The 18,315-nt window shown below is 39.6% G+C and overlaps 1 protein-coding gene across 10 annotated transcripts in view; it reads left to right on the top strand.

The window, feature by feature from the left end:
• Nucleotides 1-17,038, top strand: part of FOXN3 (forkhead box N3) — a 398,156-nt gene extending 381,118 nt beyond the window's left edge. For all 10 annotated transcript variants that reach the window (XM_061611930.1, XM_061611929.1, XM_061611934.1 and 7 more), the window contains one exon: nt 7,906-17,038. In XM_061611930.1, the coding sequence (XP_061467914.1) occupies nt 7,906-8,473 (568 nt within the window). In that variant the 3' untranslated portion in view covers nt 8,474-17,038. The remainder of the gene's footprint in view (nt 1-7,905) is intronic.
• Nucleotides 17,039-18,315: the final 1,277 nt, after the last annotated feature.

Below are 18,315 nucleotides of genomic sequence, written 5' to 3'. Positions count from 1 at the left end.
TGCCATCCTCATATGATAACTAATAGAAGTTTCTTTATGAAAACTGTGCAGTGGTGACACCATGGTTAAATGCAGTATTGGCTGGTGCACACTGGGACTGGTAGGGCGGAGAGGCCAGCAGTAGGTAGAGCCAGAGCCAATGACAGGCGGAACCAACTAATTTTGTTCCTATTTTCCTCCCTGCTGAGTTCTGTAAGTGCAACATTGAGACTAAGGAGGAGGAAGGTGACAGACAGTGCCAACCCCTAGACTGGTAAATAAGAAGGCAGGTACATCCATAGTAAAAGATAGAGGAAAAGAAATGATGGTTCAGCTACTCAGTGAGGATGGGAAAATGATTAAAAAAATGACAAAGAAAAGGCAGAAGTGTTCAATTCCTACTTTGGCTCAGTCTTCTCCCAAAACAGGGTCTATGAACCTCCTGGGAAATTGAAGTTGAAGGGGCAGAATTGCACCTTGAGATTGATAGACAAATTGTCAAGGAATGCCCTAATCACTTTGAATGAACACTGACATTTGGTTCTTACTGAGCATGCCCGATACTATCATTCAGTTCAAAATTTCTTAAATTAATTAAAAATCAGCCAGGCATTTTTTAAACTTTGAAACTGTAGAAGATGAAGGTCAGAGTATCGGGCAAAGTCACTAATAGGATTACAGGTACTCTGTGAAAATGGCTGATTTTTAATGAATTTCAACAATTATGAGAACTCTGACAGAAAAAGTGCAAAAGGAGTCTGCTTTTTCTCTCTCTCTTTTTACTTTAAACTCTCAATTCTCTCTTACTCTTTTGTGTATCACCATGAAAATTTAGAGGGTTGTTAAGCATTTTTGAGTTCAGGACTATAAGTTTTGTAAAGTTTTGTTTTGAAATGAGCTTATGGGAAGCATCAGAATGGCATAAGGGGTATTTTCAATTTAACATTGTGGAATGTGAAAAATCCATGCTGGCTTTAGTATACAGCCACTCTTGCGGCTGTATAATATATTTTTGAAATGCAATCAAATTATATTGAGGGGGAAAAACAATGCAATCCTATGCATATCTACTCAGAACTTCACAATAGATCTTACTTTCAGGAAAGCATGCCTAGGACTACAGCCTTAAACAATAAGCAGATACACAGAGAGATGTCCCCTTTGTGTAAATAATCAAGCCTGGGTAGAAGGGTGGCCTTTGAAGCAGCATAACCATATGAGGTAGGTTCACAAAATTAGTCTATCCAAAATTAAGAAGTTGGCTGCTGATTTTCCATATCTTGAAAGGCCAGTACATTTGTGGCATTTTCCACCTCAGGTGCCAATGCCATTTTACCTTAGGCTGATGTCCATTGGGAGTGATGGAGCGAAAGGCAGGGAGACTAACAGCAGGTGGAGCCAGAGCCAATGAGAGGTAGAGCCAACTAATTCTAATTTTGTCCCCATCCTCCTTCCTGCTGAGTTGTACAAGGGCAACACTGACACTAAGGAGGAAGAAGCTGACAGGTAGTCCCAACACCTGGGCTGGTTGTAAGTAAGAAGGCAGGCAGCTGGACAGATAGAAGCTGGTGGGGAAGCACCCCATTTGCCCTTATAGGCCAGCCTCCACTGTCTTAGGCAGCAAACTAAATTGGGACATTCCACACTGCAACGTTTTGTTGAGGTCCCCACTTGTCTGTATTATTTGCAGGCATCCTTTTTTAATCTTAAACTTTAGAAAAGCATGATATCCATTTCCTTTTTTAAGAGTAACCTATGGCCCAATGCAGGCGCATGTGCCCTGATTGCCCCTGAAGCTTCTGTGGCTTAAAACAGCTTCCCCTTTCTCTTTTTAGTGGAGGGATCCAGTTCTTATACCCATTTTCTCATACAAAGTTTGGTTATTTTAGGCACCTTGTAAGCCATCTAAGAGTTTTATTTTGTTTTTAAAGGTGTGTGCTTGTGCATGTGTGTGTATATTACCTGTGCAATTCATCGCTGCTAGACAGGGCTGTGGAGTCGGAGTCGGAGTCAGGAGCAATTTTGGGTGGAGTCGGAGTCAGTAGAAATGTACCGACTCCGACTTTCAGATAAATTTTGATTGACAAGAAGCAATTTTGGGTGGAGTCAGAATCGGACAGTAGAAAAATAGAGGAGTCAGAGTTGGAGTCAGACAGTAGAAAAATAGAAGAGTCAGAGTCGAAGGTTTGGCGTACCGACTCCACAGCCCTGCTGCTAGATGGTGAAAAAGATAACTGATCAATGCACATTTCATGTAGACAAGGGCAGAAGCTTTGCTTGTGGCACAGGCCCATGATGCAAAGTTGCTTCTGGGCAGTTTATGGTGGATGGTATAACATTTTACAGCACACCCAGCCATCCTATAGGCAAAGTTTTTAAAAAGTTCAAAAGGGGGGAAGGGCAGGAGATGTGAAGCACAGTGTAAAAGATACAGCTTATGGGTACCCTGGACCAAAACCTAACATTGTCCCTGCCAAGTGGGATAATACATCCTCTGCAAAGTTACTTGTCCCTCTTTGTCTCCCCCACGTCAAAGCAACTTTTTTCCAACTCCTGCACAATGTTTTCTTCATTCAGTTACCCCTGAAAACCTTTTTTCTGTGGAGCCACTAAGAACAGGTTCACCATTGTCTATTAAACAAGATGATTCAGGAAACTGTCGTCGTTGTCATGGTATTCCAATCTCTAAGATGCAAACAGACAAGGAATCAATTCTTTTTGCCTTTTCTCTTGGATTCTTATGCTGTTCCCCAGTGGCAGCCTTTCCCAAATCCCAGCTTGCTGGGGCTGATGGTAGATGTAGTCCAAAAGATCTGGTGGCACCAGGTTCAAGTCTCTCATAGTGACTGATGCCAGATACAGGATAGCTAGATCCAGCCTATAATCTGATTTAATGAACTGTTCTAATGGTCTTAACTCCAGAGGAAGACAATATTAAGGCTTGGAGTGGCTTCTCTCAAGTGTCACACAAATGCTTAGCATTTTTAGCTCTTTGATGATTAATCATATAGTCTGCTGAGCACTGAAAAACAAGTATGTAAGAATTAAGGGCACTTGTAAATCAAAGGGCCTCACTTTATTAAACGGACATAAGAGGGGACGTGTATTCACCAGTGTACTTCAGAACAATCCTTTTGAGTTAAAATTAAGCATTAGTAGGTCCTTAATGATTATTTTGTATTACTATTTTATGCAGCAGTGGATACCCGATTGTGCCAAGAACAGTTAATACCTGTAGCTATGGAAGCTTGAGAAATTCAGCCTTTGCACATTCCAGTGTTAATTTTTTCTTTATTCATGCCTCTCAGACTAATGTGCGGATCAGAATCTAGTTGACCACCACATTTAGCATTTCTCTTTTGCAGTTCTCAGAAATTTTAAAATATTGAAAGATGTATTATTTTGAGGGAAATAAGACTAGATAAATCAACCAAAACTTAGTTGATCTATTGATTTGTTTATTTTTTAGAAAGCCAATGAAAAGTTGTTTTGTTGTTATATGCCTTCAAGTCAATTACAACTTATGGCAACCCTATGAATCAGCGACCTCCAATAGCATCTGTTATAAACCACCCTGTTCAGATCTTGTAAGCTCAGGTCTGTGGCTTTCTTTATGGAATCAATCCATCTCTTGTTTGGTCTTCTTTTTCTACTCCCTTCTGTTTTTCCAAACATTGTTGTCTTTTCTTGTGAATTAGGTCTTCTCATGATGTATCCAAAGTATGATAACCTCAGTTTCATCATTTTAGCTTCTAGTGATAGTTCTGGTTTAATTTGTTCTAACACCCAATTGTTTGTCTTTTTTGCAGTCCATGGTATGCGCAAAGCTCTCCTCCAACACCACATTTCAAATGAATTGATTTTTCTCTTACCCACTTTTTTCAGTCTCCAACTTTCACATCCATACAGAGAGATTGAAAATATCATGGTCTGAATGATCCTGACTTTAGTGTTCAGTGATACATCTTTGCATTCGAGGACCTTTTCTAGTTCTCTCTTAGCTGCCCTCCCCAGTCCTAGCCTTCTTCTGATTTCTTGACTATTGTCTCCATTTTGGTTCATGACTGCCAATGTATTGATAATCCTTGACAAGTTCAGTGTCCTCATTGTCAACTTCAAAGTTACATAAATCCTCTGTTGTCATTACTTTAGTCTTTTTCACGTTCAGCTGTAGTCCTGCTTTGGTGCTTCCCTCTTTAACTTTCATCAGCATTTGTTTCAAATCATTACTGGTTTCTGCTAGTAGTATGGTGTCGTCTGCATATCTTAAATTATTGATATTTGTCCCTCCGATTTTCAGACCTCCATCTTGGTTTAATCCTGTTTTCCGTATATGTTCTGTGTATAGATTAAACAAATAGGGTGATAAAATACGCCCCTGTCTCACACCCTTTCCGATTGGGAACCAGTCGGTTTCTCCACATTCTGTTCTTACAGTAGTCTCTTGTCCAGAGTATAGGTTGCGCATCAGGACAATCAGATGCTGTGGCATCCCCATTTCTTTTAAAGCATTCCATAGTTTTTCATGATCTACACAGTCAAAGACTTTGCTGTATTCTATAAAGCACAGGGAGATTTCCTTCTGAAATTTATTTATTTATTTGATTTATTAGTCGCCCATCTGGCTGGTTGTCCAGCCACTCTGGGTGACATACAGAATAAAAACATACAAATACATTAAAACATTAAAATCTCAACAGTAGTAATAAACCTAACCCACCCCAAAAGCCTGTCTGAGGAGCCAGGTCTTCAAGGCCCAGCGAAAGCTCATCATAGCGGGGGCATGACGGAGATCGTTTGGGAGGGAATTCCACAGAGTGGGAGCCACAATAGAAAAAGCCCTCTCCCTAGTCCTCACCAGTCTAGCTATTTTAACTGGTGTGATAGAGAGGAGGCCTTTTGAGGCTGATCTTGTTGCGTGGCATCCTTGATGAAGCTGGAGGCACTCTTTCAGATAAACTGGGCCGAGACAATATAGGGTTTTAAAGGTCAAAACCAACACCTTGAATTGGGCCCGGAAAATAACCAGCAACCAGTACAACTCCTTCAGCACTGGAGTGATGTGATCTCGCCGGTGGCTGCCTTTGATCATTCCTTGGTCCCTTCCATTATCCAACGCATGTTTGCAATATGATCTCTGGTGCCTCTTTCCTTTCTAAATCCAGCATAGATGTCTGACATTTCTTGCTCCTTATCTGGTAAGAGCCTTTGTTGTAGAATCTTGGGCATTACTTTATTTGCATGGGATATTAAGGCAATAGTTCAATAATTACTGTGTTTCCTTTCTTTGGAATTGGGATGTATATGGAACGCTTCCAGTCTGTGGGCCATTGTTTTGTTTTCCGTATTTGTTGACAAATTTTTGTCAAAATTTGGACAGATTCAGTCTGAGTAGCTTGTAGCAACTCCATTGGTATGCCATCGGTTCCTGGAGATTTGTTTCTTCCCAGTATTTTAAAAGCAGTGTTCACCTCACATTCCAAAATTTCTGGTTCTTCATCATACAGTTCCTCCATGACTGAATCTGTCATCCTTGCATCTCTTTTATAGAGTTCTTCAGTGTATTGCTTCCACCTTCCTTTTATTTTATCTCAGTCAGTCAGTGTGCTCCCCTGTTGATTATTCATCATCCCTACTCTTGGTTTAAATTTCCCTTTAATTTCTCTAATCTTTTGGAATAGGGCTCTTGTTCTACCCTTTTTGTTGTCCACTTCTACTTCTATACAATAACTGTTGTAATAGTTCCCTTTGTCCCTACATACTAGTCGCTGTATTTTTGCATTTAGGGTTCTGACTGTGTTTCTATCTCTTTACTTTTGCTTTCCTTCTCTCTTTAACAATTTTAAGAGTTTCTTCAGTCATCCACTGAGGTCTTTCTTTTTAACTAGAGGTATTGTCTTCAGGGCTGTGGAGTCGGAGTCGTGGAGTCGGAGTCAGGAGCAATTTTGGGTGGAGTCGGAGTCGGGAGCAATTTTGGGTGGAGTTGGAGTCGGTAGAAATGTACCGACTCTGACTTCCAAATACATTTTGATTGACAAGAAGCAATTTTGGGTGGAGTCAGAGTCGGAGTCGGACAGTAGAAAAATAGAGGAGTTGGAGTCGGAGTTGGAGTCGGACAGTGGAAAAATAGAGGAGTCTGAGTTGGAGTCGAAGGTTTGGCGTACCAACTCCACAGCCATGATTGTCTTTTTGCTTTCTTCCCTGATAATGTCTCTGACTTCACTCCATAGTTCTTCTGGTTCTCTGTCAACTAAGTTTAAAGCCTCAAATCTGTTCCTTATTTGATCTTTATATTCTTCTGGGATGTTATTTAAATTGTGTTTTGGCATTATGATTGCTTTGTTGCTCTTCTTTAGCTTTACTCTGATTTTTGATATGACCAGTTCATGATCTGTACCGCAGTCTGCTCCTGGTCTTGTTTTTGCAGAAAGTATGGAACCTCTCCATCTTCTGCTACCAATTATATATATAATTTGTTTCTTATATTGACCATTTGGTGATGTCCACATGTACAGTTGTCTTTTCGGTTGCTCAAAAAGAGACAAGTTATTGGCTTTACAGAATTCAGTAAGTCTTTTTCCTGCTTCATTTCTCCTAAGCTCCATTTCCCCACAATTCCTAGTTCTTCTCTGTTCCCTACTTTTGCATTCCAATCCCCCATGATTATCTACACATGTTGTTGTGGTGTGTGATCAATTTCTTCTTGTACTTCTACATAAAATCTCTCCAATTCCTCTTCTTCTGCGTTTGCCATTGGAGCATAGACTTGGGTGATGGTTATGTTAATAGGTTTCCTATTAAATCACGTTGGTATCACTTGCTGAGACCTTGCGTTATAGCTCCTGATTGCTTTTGCTACATCACTTCTCACTATTAAAGCAACCCCATTTCTTCTTAATTTCTCATTTTCTGCATAAAATATTTTGTAGTTGCCTAATTGAAAATGTCCCATTCCCGTCCATTTTAATTCACTCACGCCAAGTATTGTAATGTTGATGTGTTCCATTTCTTGCTTGACTATTTCTGACTTTCCCTGGTTCATGCTTCTCACATTCCATGTTCCGATTGTGTGCGTCGTACAACTTCGGACTCTTCTTTTGTATCTGTGCACATCAGCCTCTGGGTTTCCTTTTGGCTTTGACCCAGCTGTGTGATTAGTCACAGGGCTACTCGTACTTGTCCTTGTTCTTCCCCAGTAGCTTGGTGAGTGCCTTCTGACCTGGGGGTCTCATCATCCAGGACTATCTCCTGTTGCATTTTGGAGGGCCTTTTGGCCAAAAGGCGGCATAGAAATATACCATAATAATAATAATAATAATAATAATAATAATAATAATAATAATAATAATAATAATAATAATAATAATACCCTGTTCATAGGTTTTCACGGTAAGAGTATTCAGAGGTGGTTTACCATTGCCTTTCTCTGAGTTTGTATGCATAGTCTGGTGTCTCAGTTTTGGCCATTCTGCCTTGGATGCCCCTGCTAGGACTGTAGCCTCTTGGTCTAGGACTGCTCTAGCATTGCTCTCAGCTTCTTCAACACTCTCACACCCCTCACCATGTTAAGATGTGCATCCTAGAGAGAGATGAAAGGTTGTAATAATGGTTAATAACTCATAGTTTTAAATGGGCCCTAATATCTTAGGGCCCCACTAGCCCCCAAGATGATGAGGCCCATTCTTTCTGCCATAGACTATGGCTATGCTTTCCCTACAGTCAACTGAGGCCCAGATCAGACATCATGCCCAATTCCATGACAGTGCTGACCACCATTTTACCACCACTCTCTATGGCACATACCCATTCCCCACTCTGTCTTGGCCTTCAAAATTTGATGTTTGTATTCAGGGAAAGCACTTCTTTATAGAAAAATAGGGCTTTTAAGGGGAGTCTGATTGTGTGTCTTTCTCCTTCCCTTTCCAGAAATGGAATCACAAACTGCCGGATGCGGACAGACAGTGAGCAGTCCTGCGGCTCTCCAGTGGTTAGCGGTGACCCGAAGGAGGACCACAACTATAGCAGTGCCAAATCTTCCAACCACAGGAGCACATCACCCACTAGTGACTCCATTTCTTCTTCCTCTGCTGACGACCATTATGAATTTGTTACTAAAGGCAGCCGGGACAGTAGCGAGGGCAGTGAGGTCAGCTTCCGCAGCCATGAGAGCCATAGCGAGGCAGAAGAAGAGGATAAAAGGCAAAATCGAAAAGAGACCAAGGATTCTTTGGCCGATAGTGGATATGCCTCTCAGCACAAGAAACGTCAGCATTTACTGAAGGCAAAAAAAGTACCAAGTGACACACTGCCTCTTAAAAAGAGACGTACAGAGAAACCCCCTGAGAGTGATGATGAGGAGATGAAAGAAGCGGCCGGATCGCTCCTGCATTTGGCGGGAATTCGGTCTTGTTTGAACAACATCACCAATCGGACGGCAAAGGGGCAGAAAGAGCAAAAGGACACCACAAAAAATGAGAACAAATCCGTTGATTGAACTTATAAAACAATTTCGTTTCAGCACGTCAGGTGAATTCTAATGATTTGTGGCAATATCAACAAATATCTTCTTTGTTCAGTTTTCTCTTTTCGTTTCTTTTTTTGTGTTTCTTTGCTTTTTCAAACCCTTAAGATTTTTTTTTAATTTTTTAAAGGAGATTGAAGCCATAGAACTCATACTGATGCTCAACTAATTTTACAAAAAGCTTTTCATTACATGAAGACAAAAAAGAAAAGTAAAAGCCAAAATTGCCATTGCTTTTTCCAGCTTTGTCAGAAATGCATGATTGAAAATGCTGTGACATCACCAGTTAATGTGAGAGGAATCAGATTTGGCATTTGAAAATCCCTTGTAACATAGAAGCAAGTGGATAATTTGGTAATCGTTCAAGCCAGGCTCTAAGAATTTAAAAGAAAACAAACAAAAAAGGCCTTATAATTGGGTTTATGTGTGAATGTGTCTAGAGATATGGGGGAAGTCAGAGGCACACACATTGTCCTCAGAACCAAGGATCATATAATGGCATTTGCTTGTGGTTGTGCCATAGAAGTCTTGGAATAGCCACTAAAGACAGCTGCTCATACAGTAATGATCTATTAGCTCTTCATGTACTGTATATGGCTCATAATGTGAAGACTTAATAACTTATAAATTATGGAATACTGAACTGTGTATGCAATGAGTTTCAGTGACATAAGGAGAAAGGGGGAGGGGAGGGGATTACTGATAATCTTTAATCAATTGTATTCTATATTTAAATTAAAAGAATGTTTTTTTAAAAAGCCATAAGCCTGAAGATTGGCACTGCCTGCAGAAATATTATGGGAAAACAAGCTATGAGTTCTTTACTGCCTGAGTGAAAAGCAATCAAGTCTAAAGAAAATTATGAGTAGATATTTAAGGAGGATCAAAATGAGGAAACATTTTCTGTAAGTCACAAAGATTTGATCTCACTAGGGGAAAAATGCTACAAAACCTGCCATTAGTATTATATTGCTTTTTTGTTGTTTCCAAAAATCAAATCCATGTTGGTTGGACAAAAGTATAAAGAAATAGTAACACTCCTCAAAATGGCATACCTACTTAATATCAGTCAGGATTCATCTGTGCAAAAATGACAATATGTTTATTTTAATCACTGCAACCAGCTGAAAATTCTGATCCACATTGCATGGATTCCTTTCTGGGAGGGGCTCAGAGTACAAAATAAAACAAACCCTTTTTATTAATTCAAAGATAACAAAAGTTCTTGTAAGGTAAATAATGTATTTAGCATGAAGCATGAATTATTTTCATATAAATATAGAAAAATAGAAAAAAGGCTATGCCTCTAATTTTTAAGCCATTAGGCTTAGTTTGTTTTTTGGGTTTTTGTTTTATTCCTTTTTTTTTTTTTTTTTTTGGAAGCAGGTGTTTTTTAAGGTTTAACCTTTTTCAGGGACAAATACTGACTGTTGGGGAACTTACTCTGCAATATTAAAAATAAACTTCATGATCGGGTAGGGCTTGGATGGTTGAATTATATTGCCTTGTCTGCACATTCAGCCCCCTTCCCCTACGTCTCTGTTTTTTGAACATGTTTGTCCTTTCTTTGTCTTTACATGTATTAAACATTACGCAATAATTTCGAGGGCAAGGCAAGTAGTGAGTGTGTATGATTGAGGAGACCTGGAGATGACCCTGAATTGCAGGTGGTATGAACAATGTGGCCATTTGGTTTCGGGGAGCCAGTGTACATATAGGTGTTGGTATCAAAGGCCATCATCTTGAGACTACTTCCAGTTCTGTAGGCTGGAATCAATGGGGTTGCACGTGATCCAGGACTCTAGAGGATCCACATCCTCACTGTAAGTCATCATGCACTCTGAAAAAATGGGATGCTTTGTGGCAGTGTGACAGGTTGCAGCCAGAAAGGGAATTGTCAATGCCTCTATAAAACTCATTAGATGTTTATAAGGGGCTCCTTGGATCCCAGACCGTAGGCTCCAGTAGGCTAAATACAGGTTTTTCACTGAACAGAAGTGGTTGTTAGTGGTTGTTTTGGGATTTGGAGTTTTGCTTTGTTTGAGGCTGTGGCAAGAAATGCTAAAAGCATTTTAGGAAATTGCATTTTGCAGACATGGATATTATTTCTGAGAAAACATGTACAGTGTGTATTAGAAGTTATTGCCCACAGACCTGTGAAATAACAGAAGGAGAAAGGGGAAAGTAACACTTGTCTAACGAGAAACCATGTCAATCAATATAAGAACTTTCTCTCTGCACTAGAGTGCCATATGCATCCTTTTTTTAACTGCCACAGAGTTCTACCACACATGAGCAAATCTTAATGGAAAGTAAAAATATGTGGTTGCCTGTTTAGTGGAATGAAATAAATATTCCACCATGAGCTTTAAGTCAAAAGTGGAATGATTTTTAATTATGATTATTATCGTTTATGCCAATATTTTCAAGCTCAGTAAGCACTGTAGCCTATACAGAGAACCAATGGAGTGGGAGCATGTTGAATTCTATATTGGGTCCCAAAATCAATTGCCCATTGAAAGGTGGTATAGAAGCTACATCCTGGAATTGGCTGAAATGTTGACTTTGTACTTGGTCAATCCTTAATGCAGAGTGTCTTTGCTTAAGCCACAAAGGCAAAAAATAAAGATTGCAGGTGTAGATTTATGACTTATTGCTGCATCTTGGCTGCCTACCTTCCCCCCCCCCCGAAAATATACCATTGACATCTAGCACAGGAGCACTGCAAGTTGAATTACAAATCCAAGTGGCATTGCACCTGCTTGTCCTCTAAATGTACCCTATGAGAACAGTCCCCCAGGACTGTCCTCTGCACAAATTGAAATAAATTGTGGGTGTGCAAGTCTTGCACAACTGTCTTTCCCTTTAGTGAGGGTTCAACAGGAGAATTTTCAGTTACTTAATGAGGTTTGTTTAGGATATGTTCCTGACTTGACATGCCTTAAGTGCATTTTAAATCATACATATGTCACTCTAATCCAGTCTTCACCAACATGGTGCCCTCCCCAGCTGGCTGGAGTTGATGGGAGTTGTAGTCCAAAAGGCCTGGAGGGTACTAAATTGGCAGAGGCTGGTCTAGTTTGTCTTACGCTTCTTTGACCTGGAGGCATGACATTCATACATTTTGCTCAATAACACGTGGTGTAAACCCAGAATAATTTCAAAGGTTCCCTCTCAATATATACTCTATTATCACTAGCATAAATGTTTTGTGCACAAAAATGCTACTTCCCTCACACTTTTGACTATTTTATCATCTAGCATTTTTTACTGATAACTACGGTACACAAAATGATTTACAGATTTAACTGGACTGGACTTTTTTAAAACCCAAGATTCAAGGCCCACGGTGGGGATTAAAGGTTCACAGTGATTTCTGTACCTGAATCGGGTATTGAAAGAGCTTGGGCATGGAAGCCCGTTGCAGGTGATGTAGAGCCAAATATTTGAATCCATTTTCTTGTTTCCACAACTTATTTGTACTTCTGTCTCGTCTTGGGGTTCCTTGCAGGAATTATCATCCTATGAGTAGTATTGGCCCCTTATCTGTGGACTGTCTACAACGTTCAGAGGAATATATAGGTGTGTGTTTTTTTACAAAAAAAAATGCAGTGTTTGCATCAAACGTTAATTTACTACAGCAATAATATTCAGCTAGAGTGTTTTGTAAACATATGAAAGAGCAGTTCTTTAAATGAATGAAGGAGGGCTATTCAAAAGATGAGGCACGATCAAGCCAAAGTTAAGCAATTTGTCCCCCAGCTTTCCCACTGAAATTGAAAAACAGACTCCACTTTCCCACTAAAATCCACAAGAACTTAGGCACTCTTAACTTTTAGCCAGATTGTGCCCCATCTGTTGATTATCCATGGGTCATAATTTAAGTAAGAAATTATCTGTGCTGAATGCTGCTTTAGTTATCACTGTACAGAAAGCAATTACAGTTTATCTTTTTACAAAAGAAATTGCCACATTATTTTTATTATTATTTTGAATGCAAAGAATGTTTCATTTAAGTATCTTAATTATGTACCTAACTCCTGTTAGTAATGATTTTGAAACACAGAAGAGCTGCCGAAAGCTTGGATTGTCTGTCACACAGTCACTTCCAGCAAACGGTCATCTTTTATTTTTTTAAAAAACCCTCCAGCATTAGGTTCTACAGTGCCAACTTCTTACTTTGATGCCAAAATGAATTAAAATAGTTGGGTCCAATATAGACTTCACCCACATAGATGCTTTTACTTCCATTCAATACATGATGGATTGTGTCCTCCACACTTCATGAGCTTCTTACCTCTATGCCACAGCCATTTTGAAAACAATGGACAGAAGAAGTGTTCATTTTTCCGTGTTTGTTTTGCAAATACTATTATTAGAGTTAATTCTTTGAGTTTTGATGGGGAATTTAAAAAAAACCCAAGTCATACAATTCATGACACATTCTTCTTGTTTTGTGTATGGCCGTTTTACTGTGGGGTGTATCTGTAAGCAGAGGGTTTTCATAAAGTTGGATAAAGTGTGATCATATTATGATTCTTAGCTTAGGGGGCTGAAAATTATGGGTGTGATCCAGCTGCTCTACAAGCCAAGATGATATTCTGAGATGAGAGCTTATCTAAGCACCTCTTGAGGGACATGAACTTCCTAAGCCATACCAAGGAGGCTGGAAGAGATACAAGAGACTAGCATGCAGTGGCCTTGGACCTTGCAACCAGCACATACTTGCAGGATCCAAACAACCACTGGGCAAGTGGTCTACCTGGCCTTTCCTAGTGTACTTTACAACAGTCCAGTAAGTCTTTGATTTCAACTGAGCCTGAGACATATTCTCTCTATCTTGGTGCACGTAGCTCCTGTCTCAGAAGATGTAGGCCGCACTCAGCTGCATTCTTCCTCTACCTGGGCCTTCAGAGAGTTTGATCTGGGGTAATATCTCAGGAGGTCCTGGTCTTCAAGTAGCCTGGATTGGGGATAGAGGTCCTTGCCAAGTAGGTATGCTGTGGTGGGGAGGCTCTTCCCATGCACTGTGGCTGACTGCTGGACTGGGGCAGATGAATCCAGTTGCTCTTACATAGCTCCCAAGCTACTTGGGCCCTTACAGAGCTTCTGCACCATATGATCTGCATGTATTATTGCAGGGACTGGACTTTATATGTGTAAACTCATTTTGATACGGAGTTTTGCCTTTAAAGTAAGAAAACATTTTTAATATCTACCAATCTCCCTTATGTTTATCAAATTCTTACTTTACGTTCTCAGTATGTCTATTTTATAATCCATGTTACCAGATGCACAAGCAGAGTTCTGCAAACCTTTCTACCAGCCAAGCTGACACTGGCTGCTTTCAAGAAGTGTGCTACTCATAATCAGAGCTTGGAAAAGTTACTTTTTTGAACTACAACTCCCATCAGCCCCAGCCAGCATTGCCACTGGATTGGGCTGATGGGAGTTGTAGTTTAAAAAAGTAACTTTTCCAAGCTCTGCTCATAATGCTTTCTAATACTCCCCAAAGTACATATCAGTGATGAAATTGCTGCTACACTAGTGAAGCAAGGGCTGTCTTATTCACTTCTATACAAGTAAAAGGTGTGTGCCTTGCATATTTGCAGCTCAGGAGTGATTGAACATAGCCTCTGCTGGTGCATAAGTTCATGCGCGCAGTGAAACCTCTGGATTGGGGTTGATGTAGGCACATCCACAGCTTGTCCCTTTGTTTGAACAAAACAACAACAGGCAGGTATAATGTGAGAAGGTGGGTCAGCTGTTGAGACTTGCTGGTCACAAATATTCACTCAGTTTCATGCATTGATCTTTCTGCATTGTATTTGCATATACTCTTGGATAAAGGAGTGGTTTGGCAAGATGACATCCATCTCTAAACTGTCACAAGCAAAGTGGGGGTGATCCCTGTTGTTAGTCATCAGTTCTCAGTTATACACTGGCTGTTTCTCCACCCCTTGTGACCATTTGCCTTTGGACTGGAGAATAGGAAGGTAGTTTGGGAGCCTATTAACTTCCTGCACTAAATGAAGGAACTTCTGTTGGGGAAAATGGTGCGCAACCACTTTACATGAGGAGATTATTTGGCTCTGCAAAGAGATGAAAAGCCCTGAAGTTTATAAATGAAATATGGATTCATGTATAAAGTGAACTGACATCAATAAGAAATTTACCTGGGGTGAAGCTCAGCTGCCCAGCTATTGGTTTTGTTTCCTGGTTTGCTAGGCACTTTTTAAAGGCAACCTTCTACCCCAGACCAGAATCATTCATAGTTAAGTCTGTGAACATTCTTGGCAGCTCTCCTCATATTTAAAACACTGTTATGCACATAAATGCAGCGCTGTGATCTAATTTAAATAACATTATTTTACTAATAAGTAATATACTTCAACATTTTGCTGCCACCAACATCTTGATGTCTCCTTGCTTTCTACTGTAGGAAATAAAAGGCTGCTGTTAACAATACCCAGTTTACTTTTCCTTTACAGAATACATAAATCAATTTATAGTTTTAGTGTAGGAATTTGTTTTTTTTAAAAAAACTGGATTAAAATCATCTGCACAATAGTATGTGCTGCTGTCTGTATGAATTTTTTTCATATCTCCGCCCATGCATCTATTAATACCATGTCCCTTTCATTGTAGTAACCAGTGGCAAAGTGGGTGGGGCAGGATTTTGGTGGGATAGGAACATCATTTTTGATACTCTTTTGTTCTTGAATCAAAGTACAGAATCATCACTGGGTTGATTTTACAATGTTAACTATGTGCATGCAATCCTCCTACAACTCAGCAAACAGGTACTTGTCTCACTAACGAAAATAAAAAACAGTAAACACTGGCTGCTTTAACATGTAATGGTAAATCATGGTTTAATGCTATGTGGACAAGCCCCCATGAGCCTGAGAGAAGCACTGGGCTTTTGGTCTCCCTTGTCTTGTTGGAGGGAACATGGTTTAAAGCAATGGTTAATTGCCAAACAAATCAACTTCAGGCCATGGGTTATGAAGCTGGCTTGTTTAACTAACCATCATTTGTTGTAAACCACAATTTGTGCAAAATACAAGGTGAAGTTTCTTTAAAAACTGAACTAAACTTGACAGAAGTTCTCCTCTTGGCTATGCAGGAAGGGGGATGTGTGTGAGCCCAACAGTTCACTCAGGCTTGTAGAAGCTTGTTCACATAGCACTCAACCATTATTATCAGTGCATATGTGAACTAGGCACCTGTCCATGGTGTTGTATATTGTTGGTCTACATTTAAAATTAGAATAGTATTTAATGCAGACTTCTTTATAGATGCTTGTGCTATCAAGTTTCACTGCATTGTATTTCCGATGAGACGGGGAACGACTTCAGTTAGAATTAATGCAGTGTTAAGAACTCCAGTAAGTCTTTGGCCGCAACAGAGTAGATACAGAAAAAACCAAACCAGGGCTTCAGACATACAGGCTTTCTTTAGAAGTTGGGATTGCACCAATCAGCTTTTTTGTTGGAAAGATGTAGGCGCCTCTGTCTCCCCCAACAGCCAATCAATGGGATTTTAGCTTCTTTTTTAAGGGCAACACACAAGTGTAACCCTGGCTATTGTGTTGGGAAGAATTATGTGTTTCACCTATGATTTCACACTCAACTCAGGATCTGCATGCAGAACCGGTATTAGGGTGCTTTATTCAAATGACAGTGGGAACTCTGTGCCCCTTTACTAAATTCACGCATCTGATGGGGTTGGTATCTCTTATATGTTGTGACTTTTATTACTGTGGCTTTCTCTAGTTCCAATTAAGAGTGAATGTTGTGCTTTTAAAAAAAGTTTATTAATGAACTTCTCCCCCACCCCACCTCCAAAAAAGTATGTTGGGAAAACAATTTTTTTTTCTTTACTGGGTTCATGTCTGCATTATACACACTCACTACTTTGGTCTGCCTTGGTGTCAAATGTTGGAAGGGATGGGGGTAGGGAATGATTTCTGCGTGTATGAAAAGCATTATGAACTTGTACATTTTTATACTCTACTGTAATATTTTTGAAAAAAATTTTGTTCTGCAGGAAAAAAAAAGTGATGAAGCAATCAAAAGACCAATAAATACAATATCAATGCTTTAGGGTCATGAGACCTTCACTGGCCAATAGGTTAATTTAGTACAGCAATAAGCCATTTTTTTCCTTTTTTTGTTTTTTATTCCTTTTGTTTTTGTTTTTAATGCTGTACTAGGTATATGGAACTGCCAGTTTCATTAACATAAAATGAGAACTGTGATGAGGGGCATAAACAGTAATATTAAGTTGTATTTGTGTTTACCTAAATGAGCAGTCGAAAGGCAAGTGCAATCAGCCAGAAATATAAGGGGCGGGGAGTTGATCTAGAGGCATACTTGCATTTTACGTTTCTTGATGTGTAATCATATTGCCAAAGACAAACTCTTTCATCAGTTATTATTGTAAATAACACTTTCCCAAAACCTACCATAAAGTTTCTGTGATGTATTGTCTTCCAGTTGCAATAAAAATTACTGAGTTGCATCAATTGAATAATTGCAGTTATGGGTGTTGGCTTTTATGGTTTCATTTATTTATTTAAGGTTTTGCTGTGTGCCCCTTTGAGGCAGGTGATGTTACTAAAGCAGCTACCCAATTAAAAATATTCTTACTTAATTAAAATTACACCAGGACCTGCAGCCTAAACAAAAAGGACTTGAATAATTGTTCAGGCTTAAGCCTTCATTTGTTTATTGCATTCGTTATCCTCCTTTTCTTCAGGAAGGGAGTTCAGGGAAGTGTACATAAGGTCATTTTCTTTTACCTTCTCAACAACCCTATGAGGCTGGTTAGACTGGGTGTGTATGACTACAATACCCTGACTTGAAGCAAGCCTTCAGGAAGAGGTAGTCCATAGTTATGGGGCAACCACTACAAGCTTTCATTAAGCTGGCAATCATATGGCATTGTCCGGAGGTGACTCCTAGCTAGTCCTAAAAACCTTTGAGGAAAAAGAGGTTTTGAAGTGCCAGACAAGCTAATCATGTGGATTTTGTTTAATTGTCCATCTGGAATGGGTTGCTGCTAATCCATACAAGTGTGAGTCTTCTATTTTCACCGTGCTAGACATCCTCCATGCAATTTCCTTATTACTAGTATATTGCCAGAGGATACATGAGATAACTGAAAACATTGCAAAGGTATGTTTTGTCATCACACTCTTACAGGATGCATCCAGTTTCTTTAGTTAAGAACTTTTGATATCAGGTTAACTCTAAAAGGTAAATACAGTTGTAGTCGTACATTCATATTTAACATCAAATTTCATTCTCCTTGAAGATGTCACTGCAGTAATTGATGTGGCCCTATTAACACTAATACAAATAAAAATTCAAGAATCATTCATAACCAAAGGTTTGCAAAAAGGACAAAAGGAAAAACTAGATTTTTCTGCCCATGTTTGTAGAATTGCATAGCAGAATTGCAATCCTAAACCCACTTACCTAGAAGTAAGCTCCACTGAATTTAATTTACTTTGGAGTAGACATGCTTAGGATTGTGCTGTAGAATATTAAAACACTGTAATACAGAGCAGTATAAAATCAGTCACAGAAATAAAAACAAAGCACAGCAGCATAAAAGCAATGTGCAAAGGATTCTAAAAAGGGAGGAGTAAAAAGGTCACTTGACACCATAATGACATCAAGGTAGGTGCCAGAGGAGCCTGCCTAGGGAGGGAATATTCCACAGTTACAATACCACAACTTAGTAAGCCCCTCTACCCCATAGCCGTTCCTGGGATGGGGTGAGGGCACTTGAAGAAAGACCGCCAC

This window comes from Rhineura floridana, chromosome 2 (genome assembly GCF_030035675.1).
Source record: "Rhineura floridana isolate rRhiFlo1 chromosome 2, rRhiFlo1.hap2, whole genome shotgun sequence".
In the NCBI taxonomy this organism is placed as follows: domain Eukaryota; kingdom Metazoa; phylum Chordata; class Lepidosauria; order Squamata; family Rhineuridae; genus Rhineura; species Rhineura floridana.
This window is presented reverse-complemented; position numbering and strand designations above follow the sequence as displayed.